Raw genomic sequence first — 17,528 nt, 5'->3', positions numbered from 1 at the left:
TTTCACTTCTGAAATTTGCTAATAGCATTAACTTGAAGAAAGTAAACTTACCCTTTCATTGAATACAATCTTTTTCATCTCCCAAAATAGGAATAGTCGTACTGTTGCAGGACTTTTCCTTAGTTCAGTTAAAGACAGGGTCCTTGTCTGTCCCATGGCCATGAAAATGTAGGCTCGGAGATGGTTTGAAAGGTGAGCGAAGCAGGGTTTTATTAGGTGGAAAGGTTTAAAAAGGGGGGGAACAGGGATCCTCCACAAGGCCAGAGCCCCCTGCTAGAGTGCTTCCTGCCCACTGTTCGAATTCCAGGTTCCACGCAGGAAGAGGAGGGGCTAGGCTCCTCCCTACTGCAAATGTAGCAAACTTTCCAAGGTTCCACCTCAGTGGGCAGGCTGGCTGGAGTTTCTGCAGCAACCCCCTCCCACCCGGCTATCTCAGCACCCACCTCATAAACCTATTATGAAGATTGAATAAGACACCTAGCTCGGGGTCTGGCATGTAGAAAATACACAGTTGATTGTTAAATGAATTAAATGAATGGATGTCCACACACTTTACTTTGCCCTCTTGTCTCCTATTTGTCTATGTATCTCTCTTTCTTACCTGAGGATAAGTTTCTTGAGAGTAGGGACAGTATTCGATTCACTTCTTTATCTAACCTAGGAACTTAGAGTACACTCAAGAAATGTTTGAAGGAGTGAATGAATGGTAATCTCAGTTCAAGGATTTTATTTCCTTGAATAATTAATCTGCATTATAACTATTTCAGGTAATATTATTTTAAAATACTTCTTCCATCTGTCCTGTGTAAAATTATGAAGTTTCTATAAATTGTTTTCAGAAGAAGTGAATACTGGTCGCGGTGTGCGGCTTGGCACAGGCTCACAAATTGCTGCAGTGGCACCCCATGCTCAGCCTCACGGACTGAGTTGGCGGCGGCGGGACAGGGACAGCAGCGCACCCGCGCAGCCCTGCACCTGGGCCAGTCTCCTGAATATTTACACATTGCCGAATCTCCTGTGGACAAGCCACCACGAGGCCAAGACTGTCCCATGATGGGTTGAGCCTCTTCTTGTGCCTAGAGATTCCGAGAATCCTATCCATCTTTTTCACCAATACGGTTTGTGGACTCTGATAACCCAAATCTGACATCAGTTCTGGAATGTCTAGAAGATACTAAGAACAACAATCACCTTCGTCAGTAATTGAAGTAGTTGATATGTGAACTCTGCAGATTATATAACCTTCCTAAGGACCTGCATGTTTGAGATGCTAGATCAACCACTACCCATGGGTCAGAATGGGAAAACAGAAGTGACTTCAGAAGAAGAATAGATGGTTGGAGATATAAAATACTTAAATCACTATAAGATGAAGGAAGAAGAACTTACTAGTGGGAAAAAGTCAGAGGATGAAGGAATTGAAAAAGAAAATTTGGCAACATTACAGAAAATTAGGAAGACTCAAAGGCAAGACCATTTAAATGTGGTGTGGTGTTTGGGTCAGTGCAAGCTTCAGATAGACTTATGAAAGAGCTCAGGGACGTATACAGATCACGGAGTTATAAAACAGGTCTGCTGGAACTTTTTGTCTTCTTCCTGAAAGAGAATTAACTCTTACATGATTTTTATCTTCTGACAAAAGCATGAGTAATATTGCTTGGAAAGGATTTATTCAGTGGAACTCATAAATGACAGTACACGACTGGCATGTTAAACTGCAGAAGGTCGACCCTGATAGTCTTTTGCACAATGATCTTCAGATCGGAAAAGAAAAAGGAAGATAGAATATTTTTTGTTTAACATATCTTTTAAGAAACTGTTGTGGTTGTCAACTGGGTTGTCGTCCTAAAGTATGAATCTGTTATATATTGACCGAAGTTGCTAATGGCTACATTTCTACTGGTTCATATGGGGGAACGAATGAAGCACCAAAGCCGAAAACAAAACACAAAATACACACACACACACACACACACACACACACACACACACACACACACAACAGGAAAGTAGAACTTCAGGGAGGGGACGATCTGAGAGGTAAATGGCTGAAATTCTATTGGATTTGTGTTTCTGGACCATGCCTCCTGATACCAGAAAGAAGGGCCTTTTCTAGGGTAGGAGTATTTCTTAAGAGGCCTGGGAAGAATGTTATTGCCTTGAGCTAACTGGCCTTGTGAAGAGGACCTTAAACTGAATTGCCAAGTTTTTAGTATTGGAATTCACAGACTTTGGAGGGTAGCAGGATAATTTTCCATTTGATCCTCCATTTGTTCGAGTGGTGTTACCTGTTCTCTCAGGAGGGTATGTATTGGGTGGGGGAGCACTGTATATGGAACTTCTCACAAAACAGGGCTGTAGCTGTGCCTACACAATGGAATTGGTCATCATGCAAATAAATGCCATCTTAGTCAGAGGCAAAGCCAGAGTGCAGTTTGGAGCAAATAAGAATCAATATAATCTAGCAAGAGCCCAACAATTCTATAATTCCATTGTTCAGATGCATGAGAAAAATGGTCCCTCTGGACACACTGCCGCCTGGCCATGCTTCCTTTCCCTTTCATCTTTCTCATCGACCAATGGGCTTGGAGCATTGAGGCCATGCCCCATTCTGCGTTCTAGTGTGGCCCTGGTTACTTCTCCTCTGGCTCAGTTGCACATCTGCCTGGTAGATGACTGGATGTGTTTAGCAGTGGTTGCCAGGATCGTGCTGATGTGGCCCCAACCCCGCCTCCCACCCTGCCCTGTGATGTCGGAAGAAACCCTACAGAGCAAATTGGCTGTGGCCAAGAAAACATTGAGAGAATATCAGCACAGAAAATACCCTGGTGTAGGTACAAGAGCAAAAAAAGAAGAAAATTAAAAATGGCAGCAACCCTGAGACAACCACTTCTGTTGGTTGCCATTCACCTGATGATACATCCAAAGACTACGCTTCTCCCCTACAACTGTCTGCTCATGACACCATGTTAGCTGGTGGTGTCTCTTCCCCTGGTGCCAGTCACACTAACATGGCAGCACCTCAGAATCATGATGCTAACATTGGTCCCAACCTCATGGATGAAACCAAGACTTTCTCATTGACCGGGAGCCCAGGGCAACTCTCCCAACAGCTCAATGGTCTTGCCTCGGAGTCTACATCCTTTGTCAATGGGGAGAGCCCTGCATCATCTGCTAACCTGAAGGATCTGGAGAAACAACAGAACCAAGAAATTCTGGATCAACTGGAAGAAGAAAAGAAAGCAAGGAATTGAAAGCAGGGAGCCCAAAGGGAGTAGTTACAGGTTCAAATTCAGACCACAGGGATACTCATGTCCAAGAAAGCAGAGTTATGGACAGCCCTGTATTACACTCAGCGTGCTACCAGGTAGTTTGAAGGAGAGTCAAAGGATCTGGCCAGCCGCCTGCAGTATTCCTGGCAGCATGTGGGAGAGTTGGAGCAGGCTCTCTCTGCTGTCTCTACACAGCAGAAGATGATGGGCAAGTACAGCAAAGAGTTAACCAAAAAGAGAGATGCCCTCCGGCTGGAGTTATATGAGGATCTGAAGCAGCAGAACTCAGAACTAGAAGAGAAACTTGAGTCCTAGTATCGGAGAAGTCAGGGATCCAGCTCAACTTAGAGGAGCTGCAAAAGAAGCTGGAGAGGGCCAAGCTCCTGCTTCAACAGTCCTCAAGCCAGTGTGAACCCCCTAATGCTAACTAGCAGTTACAGCAGGCCATGGAGGATCAGGCACACTGGAAGCACACCTGGGGCAGGTTACAGAGTTGCTGAAACAGCTACAGATAGAGAAAGATCAATATACTGAAAATCTGAAAGGAGGGAGCACCATGTGGTAGCAGAGGATGCAGCTGATGTCAGAGCAGGTGCACAGGTTGAGGGAGGAGAAGGGGCACAGCATGAGTCAGGTACAGGAGCTGGAGATGAGCTTGGCCGAACTGAGGAACCAGATGGCTGAACCCCTGCTCCTGGAGCCCCCAGCAGGGCCCTCTGAGGTGGAGCAGCAGCTACAAGTGGAGGCCGAGCACCTGCAGGAGGAGCTGGAGGGTCTGGCCGGACAGCTCCAAGCCCAGGTGCCAGACAATGAGGGTTTGAGTTGCCCGAACCAAGAGCAGGAGGAGAGACTGCTGGAGCTGGAGCAGAAGGCTGAGCTCTGGGAGGAGCAGGCAGAGGTGCGCAGGCCCAAACCTTGGAGACCATGCAGAATGACCTCGCCACCATCAATCATGCAGTCTCCCAGAATGGTGAGCTCAAGGAGCAGATGGCCAAGCTGCAGAGCGGCTTCATGAAGCTGAAAAATGAGAACATGGAGATCACCAGCAAACTGCAGTCAGAGCAGTACATCATGAAGGAGCTAGGCAAGAAGCTGGGTGAGCTGAAGGAGATGGTAGAACTGAAAAGCCAAGAGGCTCAGAGTCTGCAGCAGTAGTGAGATCAGTACCTGGGTCACCTGCAGCAGTACATGGAGGCCTATCAGCAGCAGGTGGCCACCTTTCAGCAGGTGCCCTCTGAGAAGGAGCTCCACAAGCAGTTACTGCTGCAGACCCAGCTCATAGAACAGCTGCAGCAGGAGGAAGCTCAGGGCAAAGTGGTGGCTGAGATGGCCTGCCAAGAGTTGCAGGAGACCCAGGAGCACCTGGAAGCCACCAGCCAGCAGAAGCAGCAGCTACAGGCCCAGCTGACCTTCATGGCTCTCCATGGGGAAGGAGATGGACTGGACAGTAAGGAGGAGATGCCTCCACTCATGCTGAGCATCCTGGAGGACCTGGAGAGTCAGGAGGCCATGGTGGCATTTTTACACTCAGCTGTAGCCAGTGCCGAAGAGGAGCAGGCACAGCCACGTGGGCAGCTGAAGGAGCAAAGGGTGAGCTGTAAGTGTCTGGCTCACCTGGTGGCCTCGGTCCAGAAGGAGCCAGAGGCAGCAGCCCTAGCCCCAGGGACTGGAGACAATTCTGTGTGTGGGAAGGCCCACCAGGCCCTCCAGGGGGCCATGGAAAAGCCTCAGAGCCACTTTATGGAGCTCATGCAGGAGAAGGTGGACCTGAAGGAGCAGATGGAAAAGCTGGAACGTCACTGTATCCAGCTGTCTGGAGAGACAGACGTCATCAGTGAGCGGGAGGCCAGGACATGGCAGGGGGAGCTGCACTGTGGTCGGAGGGGTCCCAGTGTCTGAACCCTATCCTCCGGCAGGAAAGTACATCACACTGTACCAGAGCCAGAGGGCAGTGTTGAAGATGTGGCGACAGAAGGAATACATGAGCAGGCTGGCCCAGGACAAGAAGAAGATGAAAGTGAAGCTGCTGGAGCTGCAGGAGCTGGTGTTGCGGCTTGTGGGCAACCACAACAAGTGGCATGGCAAATTCCTGGCAGCTGCCCAGAACCCTGCTGATGAGCCCGCTCCAGGCACCACAGCTCCCCCAGGAGCTTGGGACTACCAACAAGCAGGGTGATCTTTGCAAGATGCGCCTCGTCCACAGTGTGGAACCTGCACAAGGAGAGGCTGGGGAGGGTTCTCACCATGACAATCCCACTGCACAGCAGGTTATGCAGCTGCTTCCTGAGATGCAGAACCCCCAGGAGCACCCAGGCTTGGGCAGCAACCCCTGCATTCCATTTTTCTATCGTGCTGACGAGAAATGAGGTGAAGATCACCGTCATCTAAAAGCCGGCCACTGTCAGCAAAGCTTGGAGAAGTGGGGCCAGAAGCTCGTCCCCATTAGGTCCTTACCACCCCTTCCCAGTCACCCCATTATCTTTAGAGTAGCAAGGTAAGACGCCTGTGTGATGTGGGGAGACAAACAAGTGCAGACCCTTTGCCACCTTGGCCCGGGCTGAGTCCTTAATTTCTGGATGATTATTGTGGTTATTTAAGAGCCAGAGGCTCATAGAGTTGATTTATTTGGAGGAGGCCTGGTGGCCTCCCTGATGGCCTTACTCTCACTAAAGCAACTTTTCCCTCACAGGGGCTCCCATCTTCTTATTTGGAGAGGCAGCTGAGGCAGGACAATGGGGCTAAATGTAGAACACGCGAGAGAACAGGCTGCTGGGGGTGACTCCCCTTCCCCAGTGGACATATTGTATCTGCATAACATTTTGTAATTCCAGGGGTAGGGCCACCCCCTGTACTATACATAGAGGAGGTTGAAGCTGGCACATGGAGAGGAGGTTCTAGTAATTATTTGGGGCTCGGAAACTTCTTTATTGATAGCATGGGACAGAGAAAGGAGGCAGGGATGGGGTCATGGTGCCCTGGTGATGCAATTTCTGTTTATTTTGCTTTTTATTTTGGAATAAACGGATTTAGCCATGGTGTGGGGGAAGAAGAGGTGAATACTGCATAAATATACTAACACTTGAGTAGATCTTCTTCAAAAAGTATCCATTGGAAAAGGATTTAGGTGCAATTAGCATATCCTTCCTAAAGTAAGCCTCCCCTGAAGAAATGTCTGTGGCATAATGATGAGGCTTAAAAGAGGGAGAGAGAATTAAGTGGGGTGACATTTTAAAAATAAGTACCTAATTGTTACCGGTAAGCATGCTGATCCTCGTAAGGCTAATGATGCCAAGTTGATTTACTGCTCTAAAGAAGATAGAATTTAAAATCACTACATGGCATTTAATTTAATCTAGCAAGTTTTAGTTGCATTTACATTTACTCAATCATAGAATCATTGACAACCTTGAAAGTAAACAGACAAATGTGCTAAGAACATTCTTCCGGGGTGCAGGGTGGAAGTAGTATTTTAACTTAACTGTCTGGCCCTTGATATCTATCTGGCTGTCCCATATAAGCTTTGAAGGAAGTGACTGATTTTACTCTTGTGGTACATGATTTATAAGGCTATTTATTTGAACCTGTATCTATGTCTACCTATGTAGGCCATTTTGTTTCACAGTAAAAATCATTAAATGAGCATGTCATATATTTTCTAATATATTTATGTAAAATTTAGTATGTGTATATGAGTAAAAATTAAAGCCAAAAAAGGCAGTAGTGTGGGGAGTAACTTGGGAGTTGACTAACCAATCTTTAACATTGCTCAAACAGCAGTTTAAAACTTCCAGACAGCCTGAATGATAATTGTTAGAAGATGCTACTTCCATGTGTCCAAGTTATAATGCTTCGGTCAACTAATTAAGAGCCCTTAGAAAATCCCTTACTACATATAAGTGAAATATATAAGTCCAATATTCACATTAATTCTTTTAGGTCTGAATATTAACAAATGCCATTCTAGTCATCTACCACTTGTCACACATTTATTGAACACCTACTATGTGTTAGACACTGTGTTAGGAACTGAGGAAATAGAGGAAAAAGACTGGACCCTACTCTCTTACATAGCTCAGAGTGTCTAGGACAGACTGGCAAAAGAAAAATGGTAGAATTTTGTGTTGTGAGTCATGAAAAGGCATGGCCAGGGTGCTATAAGGCTCAGAGAAAACCATCTGACAGAGAAGACCCTTAGTCCAAATCTTGATGGATGAGTTGGTGTTACCTGCACCTTTTTCCTCCACAAGAAAAAAGGAAAAACATGTTCTGAGCTGTGGGACAGCATGGGCGAAGGCATTACTATGATGCATTTGAGGAACTGCTGAACAGAGGGGGTTCTGTTCCTGGGATGCTCCAGGAAGTGAGTGGGAAACAGAAAGTAGAGCTTTGTATACCCTGAAAAGGTGCTTTCATTTTTTTTTTTTTTTCTTAAAATCATGTGGAGTTGCAGGATTTGACATAAACGAGGATTTTAAGTGATCTGATTTAGAGATCATCTGGCTGCCACTGTAGAATTGTTCCAGGGGAACAAGACTAAAGTCAGAGATAGTGCCAGAAAGGAGAGAATGGACATGAGAAAATTTTCGGAAGAAGAATGAGCAGAACTTGGCTATTGGTTGTATGAGGGCTGAGGGAGACCACGCAGGGTAGGACCACTAAGCAGTGTAGTTGAGGGTGCTCATAGGATACTCGGAAGCAGGAGGAGGAGCACAGTTTGGCTCAAGGGCAATGTAGAATGATGATGAATTCAGTTTTGGTGCAGTGGATCTGCTAAGTGAAGAAGACAATGGGCAGTTGCTTACCCAACAGCTCAAGAAAGTGATATTAGGTGGAAGCAGAGATTTGGTAGCATCAACCCACACGGTAATCTCTGAAACTATAAAAGTGGGTGAGATTTCCCAGGAAGCAAGTATGAAGAGAAAAGAGAAGAGAGCTAAATCCTGGGGAATGTTGACTTTTAAATGACTAGCCCAAGAATCCAAGAAGAACATTGAAAAGTAGGAAGTGAAGAAATAAAGTAAACTAAGAGTGGCATTACAGATTCTTTGAAAAGAAAAAGTTTCAAGGAAAAAAATTGTCCAAAAAAATGTTTAATGCTTCAAAGGTTTTTATTCATCTCTCCATTTCTTTCTTCATTCATTTAATAAATATTCACTGGGCTTTTAGTATATTCTAGGCACTAGTTAAATATAGTTGCTAAGCAAAATCAAACCTGTCCTCAGATAGATTACCATTTAATGGAGTAGACTAATTTTAAATAAATGAGCCAAGCAATATATGTGTCATTTCAAATTATGATGAGTGCCATAACAGGATGCTAAGTGCCATAAAGGATACCCCGGGTGTCATCATTAGGAGGTCATTGATGGTTTTGTACTGTTAGCCTTGAAGAAGTGAGAGAAGTGGGAAGAAGCCAAATTACCACCAAATTGCCATGAGTTAAGGATAAATATGAGGGAAGGATATAGAGTAAAGCAGGTAGGCAACTCTTTTGAGAAGCTTGACTGTGGCAAACAATAGAGCAAGAAGAAGAAAACTAAAACCAAACATTATTTGTTTTAAAACCTGAGAATACGGAGCATATTGATTGGCTGAGATTGAAAGGAACCAGCCAAGAGAAATAGTTCTAAATATAAATTTAAAAGTGAGAAAAAAAATTGATGAAATTGGTGAAAATTAATGAAAATACAAATATGTTTCAGGTGGATCCAAATGAGCTAAGGAAAAACTACAGGACTTCTACAAAATTTCAGGTAGGTGACTCAAAAACAGTTTCAAAATTGCTCAAGTAATCTCTTACCATTTTGACTTTAAATCCCATCTATGGATTTCTATAAACAAAGTTTATACATATGAAGTTTTATTAGACAAAGATAAGCCTGAAGTTTCTGCCTCTCAATAATTACCTGATATATTTCCTTGTATGTGCAAATGGGTAATTCCACATATAAGTCCTTATTAAGCAGACCAAAATAAGTTAGTGCCCACATTTGAATTCTAATTTACACATCAATAAAGGAATATGGGTTCGTTGTATACTTTGCCTTGTCTGCAAAATTCTAGCCCCCAATTCATGTAGCATGATGTTGTAAAGGTTTGCAAAATTGTTTCTACTCCTGCTTCTTTCTTGTTCTCATGTATTCAAAATAAAAATTATTAATAGAAGAGAGGCAATTGTTTAGATAACATGGAACCTTCTTTTCTAAAACATATGTTTTATTGCCCATAATTGTTTTCTAAGTACTTTGTTCTCTAACTCTGAGAAATAGGCAGAGGTCGGGGTTATTTCGGTTTACCCAATTGGAGTGAACTCTAGCCCCCCACTTCAAAGACAATTCTTTAGTGGCCTCACAGTTTGTTTAAAAATACAAATCTGGGTTTAGGTCTCAAACTATCCCTGTTGGAAATCTACAATGATTAACATCCCTTTCAATTGGCTTTTTAAAAAATCTCCAACTAATTTTCTTTATTAAAAATTGCCACATACTTAGGCATATTCATAAAAGATCTCTGTGCTGCTTTGATGAATTCTGCGAAGTGGATGAATACTTTTGTAATCCCATAAAGCTTATTCCAAACTCTTACTTTCCGGAGTTTGAATAAGGGCTAAATTAATTTATATATTTAATTTGTGTTAGCATAATGACATTTTGGTCAATGACAGACCATGTATATGGTGAAGGTCCCATAAGATTATAAGGGAGCTGAAAAATTCCTATTGCCTAGTGACATCATAGCCATCATAACATTACAGTGCAATGTGTTATTCACCTGTTTGCAGCGATGCTGGTGTAAACAAAACTACTGGGCTGCCAGTCACACAAAAGTATAGTACATACAAATATGTATGGTACATAATATTGGGGATAATGGTAATAAACAACTAAGTTACTAGCTTATGTATTTACTATACCATACTCTTTATTGTTATTTTAGATTGTACTCCTATGAATTGTTTTAAAGTTAATTGTAAAAGAGACTCAGGCAAGTCTTTCAGGAGGTATTCCATAAGAAGGCATTGTTATTATAGGAGATGACAGCTCCACCCATGTTATGGAGCCTGAAGACCTTCCAGTGGGGCCAGATATGGATGTGGAAGACAGTGATATTGATGATCCTGACTCTGTGTAGGCCTAGGCTAATTTGTGTGCTCGGGTCTTAGTTTTTAACAAAAAAGCTTAAAAGTAAAAATAAAAACATTTAAAAATAGAAAAAAGCTTATGTAATAAACATATAATGAAAATTCTTTTGTACAGCTGTACAATGAGTGTTTTAAGTTAAGTGTTATTACAAAAGAGTAAAAAGTTTTCAAAAATTCAAAAGCTTATGAAGTAAAATAGCTATAGTGAGCTAAGGTTACTTTATTATTAAAGAAAAAACTGTTAAACAAATTTAGTGTAGCCTAAGTCTACAGTGTTCATAAAGTATACACTAGTGTACGGTAATGTCCTAGGCCTTCAGTCACTCACTACTCACTCATTGACTCAGCCAGAGCAAGTTCCAGTCCTGCAAGCTCCATTCATGGTAAGTATCCTATACAAGTGTACCATTTTTATCTTTCATATCACATTTTTAACTGTACGTTTTCAATGTTTAGATGTGTTTAGATACAAAGATATTTACCATTGTGTTATAATTCCCTACAGTACTCAGTACAGTAACATGCTGTACAATAACATACAATAATATACTGTAATATACAGAGCATGCTGTACAGTAACATGCTCCTAGGCTTGTAGCCTGGAAGCTTAGGCTTATATGTCTATACCATACCACCTATGTGTGTAGTAGACAATACATCTAGGTTTCTGTAAGTACATACTATGATATTCACACGATGAAATCACCTAACAATGCATTTCTCAGAATATATCCCTGTTGTTAAGTGACACATGACTGTATTTTTGAAGTTGGCCATTCCACTATTAGCTTGTTAACTTCTTGTGAATAGAAACAATATCTTATTCCTATTTCAACCCCAACATGCTTTGCAAATTGTCTTGCACAGAGTTTAGTGTTAGTCAATACTTCAATCAATTTTCTATAGTTCAATGAGAAATAAATTATCTCTGGCTACACAAATCTGTGCCAATGTGTTAATATTAAAATGGCTAATGATTAATGACTGTCTGCAGAGAGAATTTGAGAGGGGAGTTGAGCAATTGAATAGAAAGCAAGCAAAAAGATCGTTATGATTTGAGCCAAAAACTATAGGTTTTAGAGTAGCAATAGATAGGTCAATCATGTGCCTGCTTTTTTATTTTAAATACATTATTTTAATTACTGTTCTGTACACCTAACTTGTTACAAAGATCGATACTTATACAGTAAAATCAATGAGGTTTGAGGATATGATGTAATTTCTAAACTAATACTTTTAGTAAGTAATTTGTTTTTAATAGCTAATCTGGTTAATTCAAACCAGAAGTTCTATTCTTGTTCAGTAGCAGCAGGCTTTGAAATTGTTAGGCAATTAATTATCTCAACTCTATGCTTTTGGGGTACAAGTGGTTTTTGGTTACATGGATTAATTATATAGTGGTAAATTATGAGATTTCAGTGCACCCATCACCAGAGTAGTGTACGTTGTATCTAATATGCAGTTTTTTTTGTCCCACTCCAAGCCCATCCCCACTTCTGGACTTCAAAGTCCATTATATCACTCTGTATGCCTTTGCATTCTGAGAGCTTAGCTCCCACTTATAAGTGAGAACATTTAGTGTTGGGTTTTCCATTCCTGAATTACTTCACTTAGAATAATGGCCTCCAGCTCCATCCAAGTTGCTGCAAAAGACATTGATTCCTTTCGATGTCTAAATATTATTCCGTGGTGTACATATACCACATTTTCTTTATCCACTCATTGTTCAATGGCCACTTAGGTTAGTTTCATATTTCTGAAATTATGAATTGGGCTGAAATAAACCTACACGTGCATGTGTCTTATTCATGTACTGACTCCTTTTCCTTTGGGTAGATTCCCAGTAGTGGGATTGCTGGATCGAATAGTAGATCTACTTTTAGTTGTTTAAGGAATGTCCATAGTGTTTTCCATAGAAGTTTTACTAATTTACATTCCCAGCAGCAGTGTATATGCGCTCCCCTTTTACCACATCCATGCCAACATCTATTGTTTTTTGACTTTTTAATAATGGCCATTCTTTCAGGAATAAGGTGGTATCTCATTGTGGTTTTAATTTGCATATCCTTATTGACTAGACAGGTCACTAGACAGGTCAACAGTGTGTCTGCTTTTTTATTTTTAATACATTATTTTAATTACTGTTCTGTAGACATCTTGTTACAAAGATCAGTTAGTTCCATATTTTCTGCAATTATGAATTGGGCTGAAATAAACCTATATATGCATGTGTCTTTTTCATGTACTGACTCCTTTTCCTTTGTGTAGATACCCAGTACTGGGATTGCTGGATCAAATGGTAGAGCTACACAAATCTGTGCCAATGTGTTTATATTAAAATGGCTAATGACTAATGACTGTCATCATAGAGGAGTTGAGAGGGGAGTTGAGCAACTGAATAGAAAGCAAGTAAAAAAATCATCATTCGAGCCAAAAACTATAGGTTTTATAGTAGCACTAGACAGGTCTACAGTGTGCCTGCTTTTTTATTTTAAATACATTATTTTAAGTACTGTTCTGTACACTTCTTAACTTGTTACAAAGATCAGTACCTGTACAATAAAATCAATGAGGTTTGATGATATGATGCAATTGGGGGTGGCATTTTTTTCATGTTTTTTGGCTATTTGTATAACTTCTTTTGAAAAATGTCTATTCATGGCATTTGTCTACTTTTTGATGAGATTATTTGTTTTTTCTTGCTGATTTGAGTTCCTTGTAGATTCTGGATACTAGTCCTTTGTCTGATGCATAGTTTGCAAATATTTCCTCCCATTCTGTGAGTTGTCTGTTTATTCTGATGATTATTTCTTTTTACGTGAAGAAACGTTTTTAATCAGGTCCCATTTATTTATTTTCGTTGCATTTGCTTTTGGGGCTTTAGTCATAAATTCTTTGCCTAGGCCAATGTCCAGAAGAATTTTTCCAAGGTTATCTTCTACAATTTTTATGGTTTCAGATCTTATATTTAAGGCTTTGATTTATCTTGAGTTGATTTCTGTATAAAGTGAGAGATAGGGATCTAGTTTCACTCTTCTACATGTGGCTTGCCAGTTTTGCTAGCACCACTTAAAAAACAAGATGTCCTTTCCCTAACTTAAGTTTTTGTGTGCTTTGTTCAATACCAGTTGGCTATCAGTATTTGGCTTTATTTCTGGGTTCTGTATTCCATTCCGTTGGTCTATGTACCTACTTTTATACCAGTACTATGCTGTTTTGCTAACTATAGACTTGAAGTCTGGTAGTATAATGCCTTCAGATTTGCTCGTTTTGCTTAGGGTTGCCTAGGCTGTAAGGGCTCTTTTTTAGTTTCATGTGAATTTTAGAATTGTTTTCTCTGATTCTGTGAAAAATAATGTTGGTATTTTGATGGGAATTGCATTGAATCTGTAGATTGCTTTTGGCAGTATGGACATTTTTACAATATTGATTCTCCCAATCCATAAGCATCAGATGTGTTTCTGTTTGTTTGTGTCATCTATGATTTCTCTCAGCAGTGTTTTGTAGTTCTCTTCGTAGGGATCTTTCACCTCCTTGGTTAAGTATATTCCTAGGGATTTGTTATTGTTGTTGTTGTTGTTTTACAGTTGTAAAGGGATTGAGTTCCTGATTTGCTTCTCAGCTTGGTCATTTTTGTATGTGTATTGCAGTGTTACTGGTTTGTGTACATTGATTTCATAATCTGAGACTTTATTGAACTTGTTTATGAGATCTAGGAGTCTTTTGGAGATGTCTTTAGGGTTTTCTAGGTATACGATCATATCATCAGTGAACAGTGATAGTTTGATTTCCTCTTTTTTGATGTGAATGCCCTTTATTTCTTTCTCTTTCTTGATTATCCTCTGGCTAGGACTTCCTCAACTCTCTATTTTATACGTGTGGCCTTACAATATGTTCTTAACTGCTCTTAATTGTCTTAAGATGTCTTAAAGTTTTTAAATATACCCTATTAAGACCATGTAAAATTTACTAAAAATGAATAATTATTTTACATAAAAGAATTTCGTATTGTTGTTGCCATCAAGAAAGTATGAAGTATGACATTGTCATTTCATAATGACCAGTTTAACAGAAGATCAAAATAATTTTAATACATGACAATTTTTAAAAATTTCTTAGCTATAATAGTACTTTCAACACCTCCTCCCATCAGAGCTGCTGATTAATTGCAATCATTATTGATTTCTTTTCTCTCCTCTCTCAGCCTGCACAGGCTCTGATAGATACTTTTAAAGCAGTTTATTGGTAGCAAAATGGTTCAAAGTAGACAAGAGTAGAAAGCATTGAAGAGCCTAAATGAACCACAATATAATCAACTCTGAACACTGGAGAATTGGCTGAAACATAAAAATATAATGCTGCAATGAAAGTTCAATGCTTTCAAATAAAATCAAGAATGGACTTGATTTTTAGTCCAAGAGCCCCATGTTAGAAACACTATTCAAACGTATTTTAACATTAGCAACTATGCCCATTGTATATGTGACAGCTCAATAAAAATCCCAGTAAATGCAGTGCCTAAGGAGAGATCAGATGCATGGTGGTGGAAATGAAATATAGTGGAAGGAGGCTACAGAATAGTTTTCATGGTGCTAATATGCCTTAAAAAGCCCCATGCATAGTTCATTGAAAGCAGTTTTGGATTAAACAACAAATAATGCACTGTGACTGGTCAACTTTTACAGACATCAATGTAAATCCATCCATTCCCAGAAAGGCATGTAAACACTACATATTTTTGAATGTGTTCTTTCAACAGTTGGATGTCGCATCAATAATACCATTTGATGTTTGCTACCTCTTCTTCGGGTTTAATCCAATATTTAGAGCAAACAGGATGTTAAAGGTAAGATAACTATATTTAATTGTCTTTTCCCTTATAATGGAAATATTTCCATTTCCTTATAATGGAAATCTCAAAACAATTTAAAGTATCTTGAAATTACCAATATTCTTGATTTTTCCCAAACTCTTCTCCATCTTTCTGCCCTCATCAATGCTATGTTTTTTTAATGAAAGAAGAACAAAATGTCTACTGGTGAAAGTTGCTCCTGGTTTTTATTTTATATCTCACATGGAAATTTCAGAAGGTACCTGCTTGGAGATAACCAATTTTCAGAAATAATCAGGTTTCTATAGATTTAGGAGTTTATCTGGCATTATGATAAAAGCTTATAAAGTGCCAACTCTTCATTCCCCATCTCTGTAACCCTAAAATGTCCAAAAGCCCTCTCTATCCATTAGATATTTAAATATAGGAGATCCTGACAGTTAACATTAATCTTCTTTTCAAAGCCCCGTAGTCCACTCATTTCACTTATTTATTTATTTTTATTTTTTTATTTTTATTTATTTTTTTTTTTTGAGACGGAGTCTCGCTCTGTAGCCCAGGCTGGAGTGCAGTGGCCGGATCTCAGCTCACTGCAAGCTCTGCCTCCCGGGTTCACGCCATTCTCCGGCCTCAGCCTCCTGAGTAGCTGGGACTACAGGCGCCCGCCACCTCGCCCGGCTAGTTTTTTGTATTTCTTAGTAGAGACGGGGTTTCACCGTGTTAGCCAGGATGGTCTCGATCTCCTGACCTCGTGATCCACCCGTCTCGGCCTCCCAAAGTGCTGGGATTACAGGCTTGAGCCACCGCGCCCGGCCATTTCACTTATTTATAAGGGTGTCATCTTAATGCACAATTCTCTAGGATAAATATTTATTATCTATCTGTCTCCAAATTATAAAAAACAAATGAATATACATTTTCTTTTTAGTGAACACTTAAGCTAAATTTGAAATCATGCCTTTGTGCAAAATTGTTTTAAGAGCACAATAAACAAATTACCACACATATAAAGTATCATAATCTGAGTGTTCGAAGACGTTTTTTCCTACTTATGAACTCTGGAAAAACAAATCCTTTGTGTATATTTCTAATTAAATAGTCATTACTATTACCTACACTATTTTTAATTCTAAATGTTCTATTGCAGTCATGTCCACGTTGGGCAAAATTTTGAACTAAGTAATCTCTGTGGTCCCTCCTATCTGTAAGAGTCTATGATTTGAAGCATATTAAATATATTAACTTACATATGCACACAACCCTTTTGGGGGGCATCTTTTCTTATTGACCTCATTTTACAGATGAGAAAACCAAGGCAGAGAAATAGCAAGAGACTTTTCCATGGTTACACAGTAGTAAGTGGCAGAGATAGGACTGGCATTTGGCTCTGGATTCCATACTTTACTGCCTATAGAAATAAAAGAGGAAGTAGGGGGTAGGAGTGCATGCAGGTAGAAAAGGTTGAGATAAAAGTAGAAGTAAGCAGGAAAAAGCCTTGAGGGAAATAGTAACTCTGCTTGTATTAGATGCACATAAACTCATTGTATCTTTGAATACTGTCAAGAACAGCCAATGCTAATACTTACTGAAGTTTAAATTTTCTTTAAACAAATACACATTTAATGCAATTCACTGAAAAATAATGCTAGTGTTGAGCAATAAGACTTAACATCTATTTATAACTGTAACACATTACACTTTTCCTCTTTTATGTATGTTTTTGGAGAGTGTGATTTTAATTGTTGGGAAATATAGAGTTCTACTACATGCTTACAAAAGGAAAAGGAAAAAAATGTTTTTTAAGTTTCATTTTCAACAAACATTAAAAGTAAGACTATAACTAGAGGGTAGCAATAACATAAAGCAAGAAGCTCTGGAAGTGTGATATCATGCTATAAAATGTACTGCCCAGAGGAAAATACCACTGAACAGGGTCTTGTTTTTTTTTTTTTTTTTAAAGACATATGAATAAAATTATTTTCAGTAATGAATAAAATCTATTTCATATAGTTTTATTTAAATATATATATTTAGGACTAACATGCTTTTGGATTTCTTTTGCTTTTCTATACAGTATACTTCATTTTTTGAATTTAATCATCACCTGGAGTCTATAATGGACAAAGCATATATTTACAGGTAAAGTATAACTCAGTATACTTGGGGGAAGGGGAAAAAGCAATGGTGCAGCATTTTAGACAGAATTTGGCAGGGATATGACCTCCCTCTTCAAAAAAAAAAAGGGTATAATTTCAGCTCTGGCTACATAAAATATAGGACTATG

At 39.8% G+C, this 17,528-nt stretch overlaps 1 protein-coding gene and 2 pseudogenes across 2 annotated transcripts in view; all 3 read left to right on the top strand.

The window, feature by feature from the left end:
• CNGB3 (cyclic nucleotide gated channel subunit beta 3) overlaps positions 1–17,528 on the top strand; it is a 160,684-nt gene that overhangs the window by 73,691 nt on the left and 69,465 nt on the right. The window contains exons 7-9 of the mRNA XM_001083646.5: positions 8,975–9,025; positions 15,173–15,259; positions 17,319–17,383. Coding sequence (XP_001083646.3) covers positions 8,975–9,025; positions 15,173–15,259; positions 17,319–17,383 — 203 coding nt within the window. The remainder of the gene's footprint in view (positions 1–8,974; positions 9,026–15,172; positions 15,260–17,318; positions 17,384–17,528) is intronic.
• On the top strand, positions 1,253–2,672 carry LOC106999836 (ubiquitin-conjugating enzyme E2 Q2-like; annotated as a pseudogene).
• On the top strand, positions 2,714–5,660 carry LOC100426603 (golgin subfamily A member 2-like; annotated as a pseudogene). The gene is made up of 2 exons (XR_001446752.3): positions 2,714–5,106; positions 5,189–5,660. The product of XR_001446752.3 is annotated as a golgin subfamily A member 2-like (transcript).

The sequence above is a fragment of the Macaca mulatta genome, chromosome 8, assembly GCF_049350105.2.
Source record: "Macaca mulatta isolate MMU2019108-1 chromosome 8, T2T-MMU8v2.0, whole genome shotgun sequence".
Lineage (NCBI taxonomy): Eukaryota > Metazoa > Chordata > Mammalia > Primates > Cercopithecidae > Macaca > Macaca mulatta.
This window is presented reverse-complemented; position numbering and strand designations above follow the sequence as displayed.